This window comes from Desmodus rotundus, chromosome 13, assembly GCF_022682495.2.
Source record: "Desmodus rotundus isolate HL8 chromosome 13, HLdesRot8A.1, whole genome shotgun sequence".
Classification (NCBI taxonomy): Eukaryota; Metazoa; Chordata; class Mammalia; order Chiroptera; family Phyllostomidae; genus Desmodus; species Desmodus rotundus.
In genome coordinates this window covers 76,446,428-76,462,355 of record NC_071399.1, presented here as the reverse complement: position 1 = coordinate 76,462,355, position 15,928 = coordinate 76,446,428, and the positions used below count along the sequence as shown (strand labels likewise).

The 15,928-nt window shown below is 32.0% G+C and overlaps 1 protein-coding gene across 12 annotated transcripts in view; it reads left to right on the top strand.

Moving 5' to 3' along the window:
* RBM26 (RNA binding motif protein 26) overlaps window positions 1–15,672 on the top strand; it is an 81,055-nt gene extending 65,383 nt beyond the window's left edge. For 11 of the 12 annotated variants that reach the window (XM_024568920.3, XM_024568910.3, XM_024568878.3 and 8 more), the window contains 2 exons: window positions 4,946–5,059; window positions 6,661–7,395. In XM_024568920.3, the coding sequence (XP_024424688.1) occupies window positions 4,946–5,059; window positions 6,661–6,750 (204 nt within the window). In that variant the 3' untranslated portion in view covers window positions 6,751–7,395. Of the gene's footprint in view, window positions 1–4,945; window positions 5,060–6,660; window positions 7,396–12,060 lie in introns of those variants that run through there. The other variant, XM_045201553.3, reaches the window with a different exon arrangement.
* Window positions 15,673–15,928: the final 256 nt, after the last annotated feature.

The following is a 15,928-nucleotide window of genomic DNA, read 5'->3' as shown; positions in this document are numbered from 1 at the left end:
TCAGTGCATATTTATCTGTACATCTGTGAATATGATTATAGGATATGTTTTTGGTACCTTACTGCTGGGTGGAAGGATATGTGCATTTAAATGTTTTATGGACAGTTCTGAAATTGCCCTCCATACAAGGTTGTACCATACTTGCTTACCCACCAAAGGTATGTTTTTATAAACATTAATATTTTTAACTTACTGAACAAAGTCACCAAATATGTTTGAGTGCCTTTTCTCCATACTCTTGCCATAGTGTGTACTATACATAGTAGTTTTACCAATTTTCTTACTTAAAAAAGTCCATGGGTATGTAAGTCACAGTTACATATAAAACAGTTTTATTTTTGTAAAATACCAACTCATTTCAGTTTTAATTCACTTTTCTCTTTATTGAAGTTGAACAGTTTTCACATTTGTTGAAATGCTATTTATTTCTGTTTCCCTCAGTCATTAATGTCACTTGCCTATCATCTTGATGAGTTATATATTCTACTGATTTTTTTCCTGAGCAGATTGTGGGGGCATTTTATATACTAGAAAATTAGCACATAAGTCAGAAACATTTTTATGAATTTTCATTTGTGCTATAGTTTGCCATGAAATAATAGTGAGTTGTTTATTTAATTTTTTTCTATAGTTTGGAAGGCTTTCACCAATCCGAAATGATAAGCATTTTTCCTTAGTCCTTTAATAATTTTCTTTTTCCCTTTTTTTTGTTCTTCAGTTTTACGTTCATTTTTTTAAAAAACTTCATAAGAAAATTATTTGGTATAAGGAGTAAAATGAAGCCTTCTTTGATTTCATTGAGTAAAGCTGGTTTTCCTTAGTACATAAAAATGTCTTAATATGTTTATTTGGGCATGTTTTGGACTCTTCTATTAGTTTTCTGCTCATGTGCCTCTTACTCGTAATTAAACTGACTTTATAACATATTTTAACAGTTTGTCAGGACTATTTGGATTCCCTTTAATGCCCAATTACTATTTATTTTCTGAATCTTCTGGTGGATTTTACATGTTTACTTTTTATATGAGCTTCAGAATAAACTTACCTGGTTCCAAAAAGATAGACTAACTTAGGGGAGAATTAACTTCTTAATAATACTAAATCTTCCTCTGGAACATCAATGTATTTCAAGTTTTTCAGTCATTTTTATTTTAGTCGTCTTAGAGCATTTAAAGATTTTCTTTACATAGGTAATTATATTTTGCCATTTTAAATGAGATCTTTTCTTTCATTATATTTTCTACTTTCAACTTTGTATTTATACACTTACTTTTTGTTATTTGTTAGTATTTTTAGAAAATTTTAAACATTAGTAATAGTGTCTTGAAATGTCATTTTCATGCTCATGAAATGAATGAAAATGATGAATGATGTCACTGCTAGTGTTTTTAGTATTATATATGATGCTGGCTTTTAAAATTAAGGTAGAATAAGAACATGCAAATGATTCTTGTTCTATTAAAAGCTGTAGAGATAAAAAATTTTTTTTATCTAAATGGATTTTATTATGATTTTGTGTATTTATAGAAATATGGTTGGGGTTTTTTTCCTTTTTCTTCTGTTTAGTTTTATCTCCATCTGAGGTTATTTCCTTCACTTTTCTTTCTTATTTTGTGTATTTCTTAAATTTTATTTTTTTATTACACTTCACATTTAGTATTTTTTTTTAATTGATTTGTTTATTTTTAGAGAGAGGGTAAGGTAGGGAGAAAGAGAGGGAAAGAAACACCAATGTGTGGTTGCCTCTCACATGCCCCCTTCTGGGAAACCTGGCCTGCAAACCAGGCGTGTGCCCTGACCAGGAATCAAACCAGTGATAGTTTGGTTTCCAGGAGGGTACTCAATCCACTGAACTTCACCAGCCAGGGCTACATTTAGTATTACATTTTCTGTATTTTTACATTTAGTCCCACGCTTACCTTTATGATTACTACAACCTTTGTTTGCTCAGATAGATACCCTATAGAATGAATATGTTTAAACATAATTCTTGATTAAAATTTTATAGTTACAAAGTTTATTTTTATTTTAAAGAGTTTATTTATTTTTAGAGAGAGGGGAAGTGAGAAAAAGGGAGAGAAATATCAATGTGTGGTTGCCTCTCCCATGCCTCCTACTGGGGACCTGGCCTGAAACCCAGGCATGTATCCTTATTGGGAATCAAACTGGCAACCCTTTGGTTTGCAGCCCACACTCAATCCACTGAGCTACACCAGCCAGGGCACAAAGTTTATTTTTAAAGTACATTTTAATAAAATGCTTGCAGAACTTTGAAATAACTGCCATAGTATGCTTCACACTATGAAAAGCATTCATCTAGTTTATAAGTGACAATAATTAAGACAGCATGATACCGGATGTAGCCAAAAGATTCCAAAGGTCACCCTGACTGGTATGGCTAAGTGGGTTAAGCATCGACCCGCAAACCAAAAGATCACTGGTACAATTCCCTGTCAGGGCACATGCCTGGGTTGTGGGCCAGGTGCTCAGCCGGGGGTGTGCAAGAGGCAGCCAATCAGTGTTACTCTCCCTCTCTTTCTCCTTCCTTTCCTCTCTCTAAAAATAAATAAATAAAATCTTTAAGAAAAACTAAAAAATAAAAAGCCATGAAGACACAATAGCATTACAATAACCAAGAACATTCTGAAAAGGATGAGGAATGATAATTGAATTTATTATGAAATAATTAATATAGGAATAGGGTGGTAATAGAACAAAATAGAGTCTAGTAATAGACCTAATAAGTAAATACAAGAATTTTAGCAAATAACGAAGGAGATGTTATATTTAAATCAGGGAATAAAACAAATTATTCAGTAAATAATGTTGGGAAACTGGAAAAAATAAGACATATGTCTTTATTTTTTTATATCAAACTAAATTCAAATTGAATAAATTTTGTTTAATACCTAAGACTAGTAAAAACTCAGGATTTCTGAAAATAATCTTAGTGTGGAGAGAGCTTTTTACGGCCTGGCAGAGTATCTTGAAGCCAGTAAGATAAATGTTGATAAGTTTCAGTTTATGAAAATTTAAAACTTCTTTGTGGCAAAAACAGCAACAACCCTTCCTCCTTGAAGAAAAACATGCATATGAAGAAAATGTTGACGAGAAAAAAAATCTGTCAAATAAGACAAAACTCTATTCAAGAAATCTGTTTAAATATGATAAATAACTGTGTGTGTAGCCCTTCAAGAAAAGTGATGTATGGATATAGGGAAAGGGTCTATGAAAAACATGGGTTAATAATATAAAAAGGAGGTTGTAAAACCGGTAAAGTATGTTTCCACGTATGTATCATACATGTTTGTATGCAAACCCTTTTAGTATGTATGTAGGACTTTTTTACAAACTCTTCATTGAATGGCGGTTACACTTAAGGGTGGAGTAATTATGGATTATGTTTTTCTTTCATGTGACTTGAAAGTTTTAAAAAATAAAATGGGTGAGTTGCAGAAGAAATTTTTAAATTTTAAAGATTTTATACTGGGGAAGGGAAATAAGGGGGATAAATAGTAATGGAAAAACATAAATTTAGCAAGAGATTTTATGTTATAGGTTACCCGAAATAAGTTTATATCTTCAAAAGGCAAGAACCCAGTTATTTAAAAAATTTACACAGTAAAATGGCCAAGTTTCTAGTGGAACAGTTAATAAAAAGCTAAACATACCTAGCTTTGAAAATCATCCTGTAGATAATTTTAAAGTTAAAACTTTAGAGATTTGTAGACTTACCTTATAAATTTGAAGAAGCATATGCTGAATATGGAAATTTACAATATTAGGTCATCAGAAATTTTTGTCAAGAACTTCTAAAAAATGTCACCAACACTTTTTGCTTTTTTAGCTGGATGATGAGTTTTATGAGTAGACATTTTGCATGAGACCATTGGAATTGCTTACAATAATATATTTTTATTTATGTAGTAGTTACAGCTTAAAAAATTATAAGTTGTTTCTGAACTTAACTCTTATATATTAAGTACTTAAAACAATTTAGTTATGTGACATTGTGAGAAGACTGGACTAAAGACTGCTGAGCTACATTTTAATAGGCATGGAATCTTTTAAATTCATCATAAATTTATATGTACAGATTTAAAATTCATACCTGGGGACTTTAATATCACACTACTCATGGTCAGATCATTGAACATGTAGTTGTTTTTACATTTCACATTATGCTGTACTTTGAGATTGTGCTGTTTCATTTTGTTGCTTGCTTTGATTTATATTAGTCCATGTTACTTCAATTTGCACAATGTCCAAAGCAGCCACTTAATGTGGCAAATACTTAGACTTTACTAAGTTTCTTCGATAGGCAATTCTGAAAGCTTTGTAGAGAGTACTTCAGTTTGTAAGAGAAAAGTTCAGGATTTGAAATGCTTATATTTTATAACAGTGATAATATCAAATACTTTGTGATCATGTGATGTAACTTAAAAATGTGATATTTTGTACATGAAAAATTATAATTCTGTTAAAGTTTTCTAATTATAGTTACTGTATATGCCATTTGTAAATTAACAAGAATTAAAATGCAGTGAACAACAGTTAGCCTATTGATTCTCATTTAGACTTTGATTCAGCATCTTGAAGTATTTTGAGACTGTTGCCTTGAATGGCAATTATCATTGTATTGTAAACATGTAGACATAGTCTTCTAGTCAAACAGTGGCCAATAGTGAATTCACTCTAATCAACTACGAGAAATTGTTCTTGTTTTCTTTGTAAAGGAATTTCCAGTCACTAGGCTGATGTTAGAAATAACCATAAAAAGTACTTTATAATATATAGTAAGTAGAGAATAACCAGAAAGTAAATTAATAGACAGCTGTCTTCACTGTGTTTAGCTAATTTAATTTAAATATTGGGTTCTATAACATTTTATTTTTTTCTTCAGAAATTATTAATTATTTATATTCCCATGTCTTAATTATTTTAGGCTGCAGTTCATGGAGCTCGTTTCAAAGGGCAGGATCTGAAACTGGCGTGGAATAAACCAATAACTAATATTTCAGCTGTTGAAACAGAAGAAGTTGAACCTGATGAAGAGGAAGTATGTTTGTTTTTTTCACTTAGTTGTCCTTAAATGTTCACATTTTTATATAAAATGTATTTTTGGCTATAATTTTAACATAAAACTTATTTCTGAGCCATGTTTCAGGTAGGGATATCAGATAAATGCAGACAACTTTATGTTTTCTGGATTAATGAAATCTGTGGATTGCTAATTCAAAAAGAATATATTAAAATTACCCATACTCAGTTTTCATTTACTGTTAGAAGAAAATAATTATTCAGTAGATTTTTATCCACAGGAACTTATAATATTTCAAGTTTTAGAGTATGCTCAATTGCTTTATTAATCTTTCAGGTATCTTTTATTTTAATTCATACTGTTTTAGTTCACTAGAATGAATGGCTGCTATATTGTAGATACTGTGATAGGCATAAAAATGAATAAGACACGGTCCCTATCATCAAGGAGCTTATAATCTGGAAAGGGGGATGGTGGTAACGGACATATAAGAAACTAATTATAATAAAAGGCACACTGATATGCTGAATAGAGATTTGAACAATATGCCGCCGGAATCCAAAAGAGTGATTATTTCCATCCAGAAGAATCTTGAAGGAGTTGCTAACAGTGGAGCTGAACCCTAAGGGATGATAAAGCTTTCCATAACCGAGAACTGAGATGGGAAGTACAGTTGAGAGGATATTTGAGCGGAGGGTCGGTGTGGAAGATTACATTTTTCTTGAGTACAGCAGTTAGTCTGATGACTTAGACTTGTGAGCATAAAGAATAGGGAGCCCTTTGAACAACCCAATATTAAAAATAAGCAACTCTGTATTGTTTAATCATTAATAAGCTATAGGAAACAGTTGAGGAAGTTAAGAAATAAAGGTAAGGTAGGGACACTGAAGGAATCCATGTTTTATATTTAGATTTTCATAGTGTCACTTCACTTTGAAGAGCATTCAAGGCTGTTACACATCTTCCACATCTCCATAGTCAAATGCAAGAATAAATTGTGTGTTTTGAAACTCACATACATGATTTGTCATTTTATATTTTAGATTATACCTTTGTCCTTCCATGAGTTTGAATTGAATGGGGAGCAAAGCAGGAGAGCTCCTGGTATTAGGTATTTTGAAAAGTTTGAAAAGCAGTCCAAGAAGGTCTTATGAAAGGAATAGAAAAAAGAAAGGAATGCTATAAAGAAAATGTTTGTTTACATACAGTAGAAAATCTGGTTAGATTTTTATATAATTTTTTGGTTGATTTAGTGTCTAGCGTTAGGGTAAGTCAGAGAAGACTTACTGATGTTTTCTTTAAAAAAAAATATATTCTAAGCAATGTTCTGCAGCAGATAGCGTCATTTGGTAAAGAGAGGCAGGGGACACGACATGTACAGAGGCTTACTTTGATGATAATTTAGTGCTTGTATGATGCAAACAAGAATAGATACTGTAGAGAAACCATTGAGTCCGCAAAGGTTGCTTTTCTTTGTTTCTTGAATGTTCTAGCTTTAGAAATACCTTTTGTATTCGACTCTGTTGGGAGAAATGTGTATTTAAAAGTATCACCTTTTTCTTTTTTTTTCTTTTTTTTTTTGTGTGTGTGTAAATTCCTAAATGCATTTTAACCTAAAGTTTCAGGAAGAGTCTATGGTGGATGACTCATTACTTCAAGATGATGATGAAGAGGAAGAGGACAATGAATCTCGTTCTTGGAGAAGATGATTTGACTGATCATTGATCTACATATGCTAGAACTCTACCTGTGTTTCATTAGTATTATCTAATGTACTTTTACATATTTGTAAAAACAATTTTTGGTAAATGTGATGGAGATGGATTTCACAAATAGACAAAAGAGAAGAAAACTACCTTCTGATCCTGTATTTTGAAAGATTGATGTTTGCATTTTATTTCAGTAAACAATTGCTAAAGACATACTAGAAACATGCAATGTTTTTATTACAAACTTCTACTGAACATTATGGAATTCTTTGGGTTCTTTGTAATTTAATGAATAGGTCTGAAAACTTATGACCAATACTTGTTATAACTTAGAGGATTTTGTTTTACTCCAAATAAGGAATGAATTTGCATTTAAAATCTTAATGAATGTTTTCAAAAATGAATAGATAACATAGTACTCTAACTAAAATCTCCAAGTATGTATTCATATTATTACATAGTAGTATGCTTAGGCTTTACTATGTATTAGCCTTTTGTTGGACTTGTGTATGTATTTTACCATATGGGTTTCATTGATAATGGTGTATGACTGCTTTGCATATGACTCCCTTCTTATGCATTCAGATGTTTAAAATAAAGTGGAATGGTCTCTTGAAAAGAAAAGAAAAGAAAAAAAAGTAATGATAAAAAAAAGAAACAATACAATGTTCCTTGATTTAAAAAAAAAAGAGAAAAGAAAGAAAAGAAAAAAAAAAGTTAAAGTAGACCATTCCTGATGGTAATATACCCTTCCCCCCAATTATCACAAAAGGAGCTATAATCACTAACTTACTCTTAATAATAATGATTACTGGTACTTTTACAATAATGTACAATCCAATGTTTAAAATTTATACCACTTCAGTTTGGTTTGATCCTATAAATTTTCAACAGATGTCTTAAAATTTAAAAGCAGGCTGATTAGTTTGGAGCCAGACTTCAAGTAGAGCTAACATTTGGTGACTAAGAAAACCATCACATTACATGTTGGATGTATGAAAGAACACTTGACCATTTGAAGATGTATGAATAAAGAAATGTACTATAGATACTGCTTTAGGAAAACACTGTTTGGTAAGTGTTTCAGTCTGATATTTTAAGTGTGCATTTCCTATACTGTATAAAAATCTTTGACATTTGCAACAATATTGTGATATTTTATGTGGATATCGCTGGCAAGTGAACACGATCACTTAAAGTTGATTCAGGAAATAAATACATACTTTGTAGAATGAGGGGGTGGGAGATGATATATTTACATTTTTAAATTCATTTTTGGTTAAAGTGTTTCTGTTCCTTCTGAGGTTATAGTGATTATATTAAAAATCACATTAAAAACAGCATTTTCTTTACATACTATGGTCCTCACAATCACAAACTATAATTCTATCATCCATAGTCTTCTGCCAGTGGAGTGACTAATGGATTTTTCCCACACTCAGGGTTAAAGTTATATATATGTTCTTGACAGTAATGCTATTTCATAGGAATGTTTTGACTTATAATTGGTACATTATGTTTGTATTTAAAATTCCAAAATCAAATTTCTTTTGTCAAATGGTGACTTTACTTGAAAACTTCTTTATTTAGATCTGTGATATACTTTTATGTAGTCTCTTGTATGTTGACTATGTGCTATTCTGATTTGTTAGGTAAGTTTGTTTTCTTTTCTTTTTAGTAGTCGTGAAAGTGCCAAATTGGCAGAGGCTCACGTTTCTTCTCTTTACACCAAACAGGTATTATAAAGAAAGAAAATCTTTTAAAGGCCAGTTAAATCTCCATGATGATTTTTAAATCATCTTACAATGTAACTGAAATTACCTATTTTTTATTTAAATTCGCAAATAGGTAATTACTTTTCCTAGTTTTACATTCTCTAGTAACATAAGCCATTTTGCTATGAATGAATCTGAAGACAAGTATATTTCACTTTGGTCCTGAAGTATGGGGTATTAGCAACATTCATTAGGCTCACAATTATATTTTTATTAGCATTAATATGATTTTAATTATAAATATTACTTAGATTTTCATTGCTATTGAACTTTTTAAATTAATATGTTTATAAATACTAGTACTCTACATGTACTTTCATCTGTTCTCATTTAAAACTTAAGATATCCCTTTAAGGTATAGTTGTTAATTTCCATTTTACAGATAAGGAAACTTGGGCTAATAGAGATGGAGTGACTTGTCCAAAGTCACAGCTGGTCATGGAAGGACTAGGTTTGATGCACGAATTCTGGTTCCAGTGCCAACTATCAGTTTTTTAAAAACCTCTCCATCGCTACCTCCTTTTTAATTTGATTGAGCATGAGATCGTGTGTGCAATAAATGTGGTAGTTCTTGCAGAATATTAGTAGACTACTTGGTCATTAGCCAGTTTATACCTTTACCCTCCCTTTTAATACAGCACTTTGTTCATATCTCTGTTACAAGTACTTATGTTGTAATACAATTTATCTGGTTTATACGTCTGTCTTCCCCACTAGATTACAAGCTCCTCTAGGAAGGGGACCATGTCTTATTCATCTTCTTATCTCGTGATTATCACAAAGCCTGACTCTTAGTGGGCACTAAGATGTTTGTTGGATGAATTAATGAATGAATGCATATTTGAACCTCCAGTAATGGAGTGACAGTTACCTTCCTTGTGAATTCTTATGAATTTTTCAAAAATATCTCTTGAAGGTCTTCTCAGTCATTGGGACCATTTTGCTAAACAGTTGCTGTTAAGCATTGCACCACTGGGGTTACAAATGCTGAACGGAGGAATGCATGTGTAGTCTTAGTGGAATATCTGTAACAATTAGTAAGCCATTAATATTTTAGGGAATTAAATGTTGTAGTCAGTTGCAGGAGTAAAATAGCCTTTTGGTTTTGGAAATGGCAAGAGCCACCAATCTCTAGTCCATCCTACTAATTTTTTATATCCAAAGATGACCTAGTGTAGAGTGCTGGACAAGGGTTAAGAGATTCAGCTTTTGGTCCCAGCTCTGTAACTCACTCTGTGACCTTAGACAAGTCTCTTAACTTATCCAGGGCTGTTTCCTTGTCTGTAAAATGAAAGTGGTTGGACTAGATGATCTCTAAGATCCCTTTCACATCTATAGCTTCCCTGGTATATATTAGTGTTTAATCTAAAACAATTTAATACATCTATACCAACTCTGCGTACATGTTACTGCTATTGTTGTTTCTATCTTATCAAAAGAAACAATTTTGATTTGGTTATCATAATTCACATTATGTGTCTTAGTACAGTTTTGTATGTGGTGTTTTCAAAGCTTGCCTTTACCGGCACAAATTCCATTCAGCCTATGAAGTACAGATTAACTTCCATATTAACTAGCACTTTTCCTTTCTACCTGCAACTTTCCCATTCACTTCTGAACTCAGTTTAAAACTCCTATTACAATGTGCTACCTAAAACGTGAAACATGTTTTTAATTACAGTTATAACAAGTTTTTTGCTTTGGTATAGATCTAGGCTCAGTTGGGAGTGAAAAAAGGATTGAGAACGATGTAGGTAGATATTTGTTACAGGAAAAAAATGAGGGAAATTATGTATTATTGGTTAAAAGATTGAATAGGATTATTTCAAGGGATGGTTGAGTTGTCATTTTACATATTTCAGTATTTTATGTCTCTAAGCAGTGTTTTAAATGTTGGATGATGTAACATTTTAAAAATTAATTTTAATATTTAACCAATGCCCAGGCATTTATTGAAATCATGTAGGAATGGGAGAGTATTCCATAGTGCTTGTTTTATTGTAATATGACCAGACGTATCATAGTAGTTTACTATGAAAACAAGACTTCACTTTTTAGCCCATTGTCTGTAGGAAGTATGGCTGAGCTTAACTGAAGGAAATGTCCTGTCATTAGAACTGTTTTGTAAGGATGGTATTTCCAGTCATACTTGGAACACTAATCACTGACTCTAAGGGTTACAAAAAGAAAGCAAACAGTTGCATGTTTGGTATGTTAAAATATCAATGGCTACATTACAGTATTATACAAACTTGATTAATTTTCTTTTTTCCCCTTACCTGTAATGTGAACTAAGTATAGAAAATAATTTTTACTTTATCCAGAATTTATATAAGTACTATAGTAAACTATTGTTTTTTCTCTTACAAAAGTCTTTTAGCCTTTTAAAACAAAAATATCCTGCATGAAATTCTGGTTAAGTTAGTTCACTTTTTGATCATTCTCAGGGTTTTTCTTAGTCTTCTAAAACCCTATAAATTTAAAGTAGAAAGTTAATGTAGTATTAAATTATGAGTATAATATTTGAAAGGCAGGCAGAAAATTTCCTTTTCCCAGACCTCAGGTACTGCCTTGTTCTGGTTAACTTCTTGAACTGGCTAGTTGCTGTAAGGTATGTATGCAGGCTTTTAGAGAAGAGTAGGTATTTTACTCTCTCTGATTCTTATATACCTATCAGATGACAGCAGATAATCTTCAAAAATAGCTTCCTCAAGGTCCTCAGAAACAAATCTTAGAGAACATGACTGCTATGCTCAGTAATTTCTAATGAAAACATAGCTTAGTTGAAAAACTTCTAATTTGGTAATAAATAATTTTCTTGCAGTTTATAAGTATGATGTTACTACTTAGTGTAATTGAAAGTATTTTTTATTTTACCTTTTTGGTATCAATTTATTATATTTGCTCCTCCCTAGTCCCTCCTTCATTGTTACTTCATCTATCCACTCACCTCCCCATCATCCAAAATTAGTCTTCCTTTGTATACCAAGCACTGTCTCATTTTGATGTATTCCTTTTTATTTTTGTTGTTTAATCATTGTGCTTAGCATAGAATTTTATGTCATATACAATGTGACTAAACAAAATGATTGTCATGTGGAATTCAAAGAAATTAGATACACGTTGCAATTACTTTGAAATCTTCAGGAAACTAGTTTTTGCTTTCATTTTTATATATAAAATCTTGGCATTTGTTCACAATTTTTTCAAATTACTTGGCCTACCCACACCTCTAAAAATTTGCTATTTGATTGGTTACTACATTTCCTAACCAAAATTTTTAGATCATAGTCATGTTGTAGAGTTGAGATTTTTGCAGCTTAGTGTTTTAAGGAAGCATGATGCAGAGAGGTTTTGTTAACATCATTTAAGCCAAAGTTGACCTTTTGTGAAATCTGTCTACAACATTCGTTTTGATTCTCTCTCAAATAGACTTTTTGATATTTGGAAAAATTGGAAGTCAATTTATGGTGTGATTCAATTTTTAGATTTATTTACTATTTTCAGTTTTTTTAATAGTCTTCTCTTTTTCCAGCAGAGAGAGATCATCATTGCCTGAATTTAGCTTTGTGACTACAGCAGCAAGACCTGGTCCTGTCTGGAGACGACTGTTACAATGATAACACTCTGGCATTTCATGTTTGCCCTTTATCCATTTGAATAGATGTTTACATGTGCTATAATTAGCATTTTATCTTTACAGTTCTCTAAGGGTACATCTGAGTCCAGAAGTATATCTGAGTGTCTGCTTTGTTTTACCTTATTCTTAAATATTTTCCCCCTTACTTTATAGCCATTTATTTTTTATACACCATAAGAAGGCAAAAGACCTCTTGGTTTCCTAATGTGACGTAAGTTCTGTCTCAGCCAAGCTGAGATTGTGTCTAGGAAATCTGTAAAGACATGATGCTGTTTTGATTCACATGAAAATTTAGAATGAAGAAAATGATTGAAACGTTAAGTATGGGTTTACTTTACATTTTGGGAGGGGGTTCAATGGAGTATGTTCCTGGAGTTAGAATAGTCACTTAAAATGATTTTGAACAGATGGTAAAATACTTTTTTACTCACCCTTGCTTATTTCTTCTAAATATACTTAGTGAAGTTGTTCCCAAGGCCATTTATCTGAATAATTTTTTAAAATATTCTTAGCTCTTCAAAACCAACAATGAGACCATTTTTCTTTCTTTTCAAGCATTGCAGGATGACCTGTTGGAGTATCAGTATTGAAAAAATATCTATTAAATGTCTAATTTACACAGTTTTTCCACATTTTCCTTACACTCAAGACATCAAAGACAATCTTAAAAGCAAGGGGAAATAATGTTGTGTGTCTAACATTGTTAAAGACTACTATAATTTTCCTATCTTAAAAGATATATGCCCATATTATTTATTAATAAGCAGTATGGCTTAGAATTATTTATAGAGTATGATTGAATTTAATCCTAGGTATTTACCCCAAACACCCTTTTTATAATGGGCATCAATTTAAAAACCAGTTTTCAGAAAATCAATTTTTGAGTATTTCAGATTCTCGTGAGGCATTTGAGAAGTTGGAGGTTATACGTGGTACAAACTCTTTATTGGAAATGTCCAAATGGCACTTGATTATATTCACCCTTGTTCATGCTATATTTTCTTTTTGTGTGTGTGTGCAAAGTTGACTATTCTGTAAACATTTCTTTCTTGAGTATGCATTGCATTTGTCTTCATGAAAAATAAAAAGAATGAACACATCAGTCATAATGTAAATGATCTATTTTGATCTACTTTAGTTGGAGACAGCATAGTTAATGTTAGGCATGGTGTGAAGGAAAATACATACTTTGGAAGGTCTTCTAACATAATTATGACCTAGTAAGTATACAAGGCCTTTTTAAAAATAGACTTTAGTTTTAGTTTGTATTTGCAAACTAGCATATAGTTGCAGGGAATTTGTAAATATTTTCCCAGATTAATTCAGTATTTTTTCAAGGAAAGATTCTGCCCATCCAGTAATGGTTTATGTGCTGCGTTAGAAACCCAAAGAACATTGTCTGTAGAGGCCATATTTGCTGTTCCCAGTTTCAGCTGATTGTTGGGTGTGGACCACACACTACCGTTCTCAATGTTTTTTTGTCATCTTCCTGTTTTTCCCTTGCCTTTAAATTAAAAACAAAATAAAGCAAAACAAAATTGAACTTACATTTGGAATCAGAGTTCAGGTGATTTGATTCTCAAGATCATTGCACTTTTTAGAGATTGCCGTGAGAGTCCGAAGGTCAGTTACATAAATTTCCATGTGTTGATGAATTAAAGATAAGGATTTTTTATTTCATTTTCCTGAGTAGAATTCTCATGGAGCCTTGTGTAGTTAACTGTGCAGAATCACTTTTGTGTAATTGAATGAAGCAGTTTACCTTTGCATGATTGCATTATGGAAGCCTTTTTATATATATCTTTATATTTTTCAATATACTTGGATTTTACACTACTAGCTGCTCTAGTCATGCTATATTTGTTTTTTTAAAATAGAGTTTATAAATATTTATGCTCAAAATACAGATCAATTGAATATTTTGGTCTTGTTTACAAGGTAAATAATACTTTAAAGTGATGCAGCCCCAAAGTGTCTTAGGAAAAAGTCATTGGTGCTATAAAATCTTTCAGTATCATTTTTGAGCCTGTTATTTAGACTTTGCTAGGCTTTAATCTCTGATTGCTTGTGACTTATTTTATTATAAGAGCATAATTATAAATGTGGTTGGTGGTTAGTAAAGAGCCCAGCCATTAGAAACACCCCATAATTTAAAAACAAGCAGAATGACATCATATTTATTTGTGCCCATCTTCCCCAAAAGAAAATAGTTTCTTCAGTTTGTCATCGGCTCTTTTGAGTAAGAGGAACGGTGTTAACCTGGCTAGAATTTTAAAAAATGATCATTCAGCTTGGCTCAGTTTTCCTGTCTGTATTTCCAGTGGGAAACTCTTCGAGTCCCCAAATATGGTGTAGTCCTGCTCTGGTTTAAATTCCCATTTGTCTTTTACTCAACAAGATGCAGGGTAATTCTTAAGTGTTTATAGAATATTTTGATGAGTTGAAAGAGATGTATTATTTACATTGTACAAGTTTTGTGTTAATGTGTAGATTGTTTTCTACATCCACAAGACTTCATTCCAGCACCTTAGTGAATGTTCTTAAGACACAATTCTTAAGATCAGCAAAGCATTCATAGATGTTTATTTTTGATTCTCAGAATCCTGCAACCTGTTTTGGGTGTGATAGACCATGTTGTCTGGCACAAGAGTTTCTTTAATAAGTGGTTTAATTTAACTCAGTTTCTGTGGATTGTTGAGCCTTGAAACACCAAAGGAATCTTTTCTTGTCTGGAGACTGGACTGTTAACAGTTTTTAATACCTGTGCCCATACGTGTCCATTTCATCAGTGTGTGTTGGCATGGGGAAAACAATTCCCTGCTCTTTGAGTGGAGGAAAAGTAATTGGTTAAGCTGTAGCAGCTTTTTTGTTTGTTTGTTTATTTTTAAAAGTACTAAAACTTGAACTGAAAAGGGTAAAACTTGAAAACTACTCTTTTATGCTTAGAATGTTTATAGTAGTACATGTTTATGTGGGGTTGTCAACATTTTTATTTATAGTTGAATTATGTTTTGTTAAATATCCATGATGTTTATTATTTTTATATTTTGAAAAAATTTTAAATAAAATAGTCTTACCTAAAAGCAGTTGTTAAATTTTTAAAAATTGTCCTGTATCGTACATCAATAGGTAGAAAAGTTTGCAGCCCTCAGGCATTACACAATTGAGAATTCTGAAAATGTTTATGTGAAGAAATGGCTTCACATTGCCTCTTCCCCTTTTTGCCCTCCATTCTCACTTTGAATTGTTTTAGGTCACCTGTGGTACCAATGTGTTACTGGCCTAGTGGCTCCTTTTCTCACACACACACAAATCTCCCATACCTTGTGCTCCCGAGCTGCTGCCTCTTTACTGCCAGGAACGGTCTTCTATTTGGGGGCCAGAACGTTTCTCCTTATCATGAGCAGTAAGAACAGAAGTACGTCATGTCAGAGAAGGACTGCCATGGATTCTGACGTGAAATTTGGCATCAAGTGCTTACAGTATCAATCTCCAAAACTACTGGAGTTGCCGCCATAATTTTCGGTTTTCATTTGGACATTTCTCCTGACTTAATTTGCTTTTCCAGCATTTAGCATATTCATTTCATATGTTATCAAATGATAAAATTTCTTTTATTGCAGAAATACCTTCTGTCATCTGTAATCTGGGTTAAATAAGCTTGGTTTCCGCTAGTGACACTGCTTCTATGAGAAAATACATTATTTCCAAGTGCATAACTCTTGATAAAAATCTGGCCGGATCTGAATGTGAAATAGTAGAG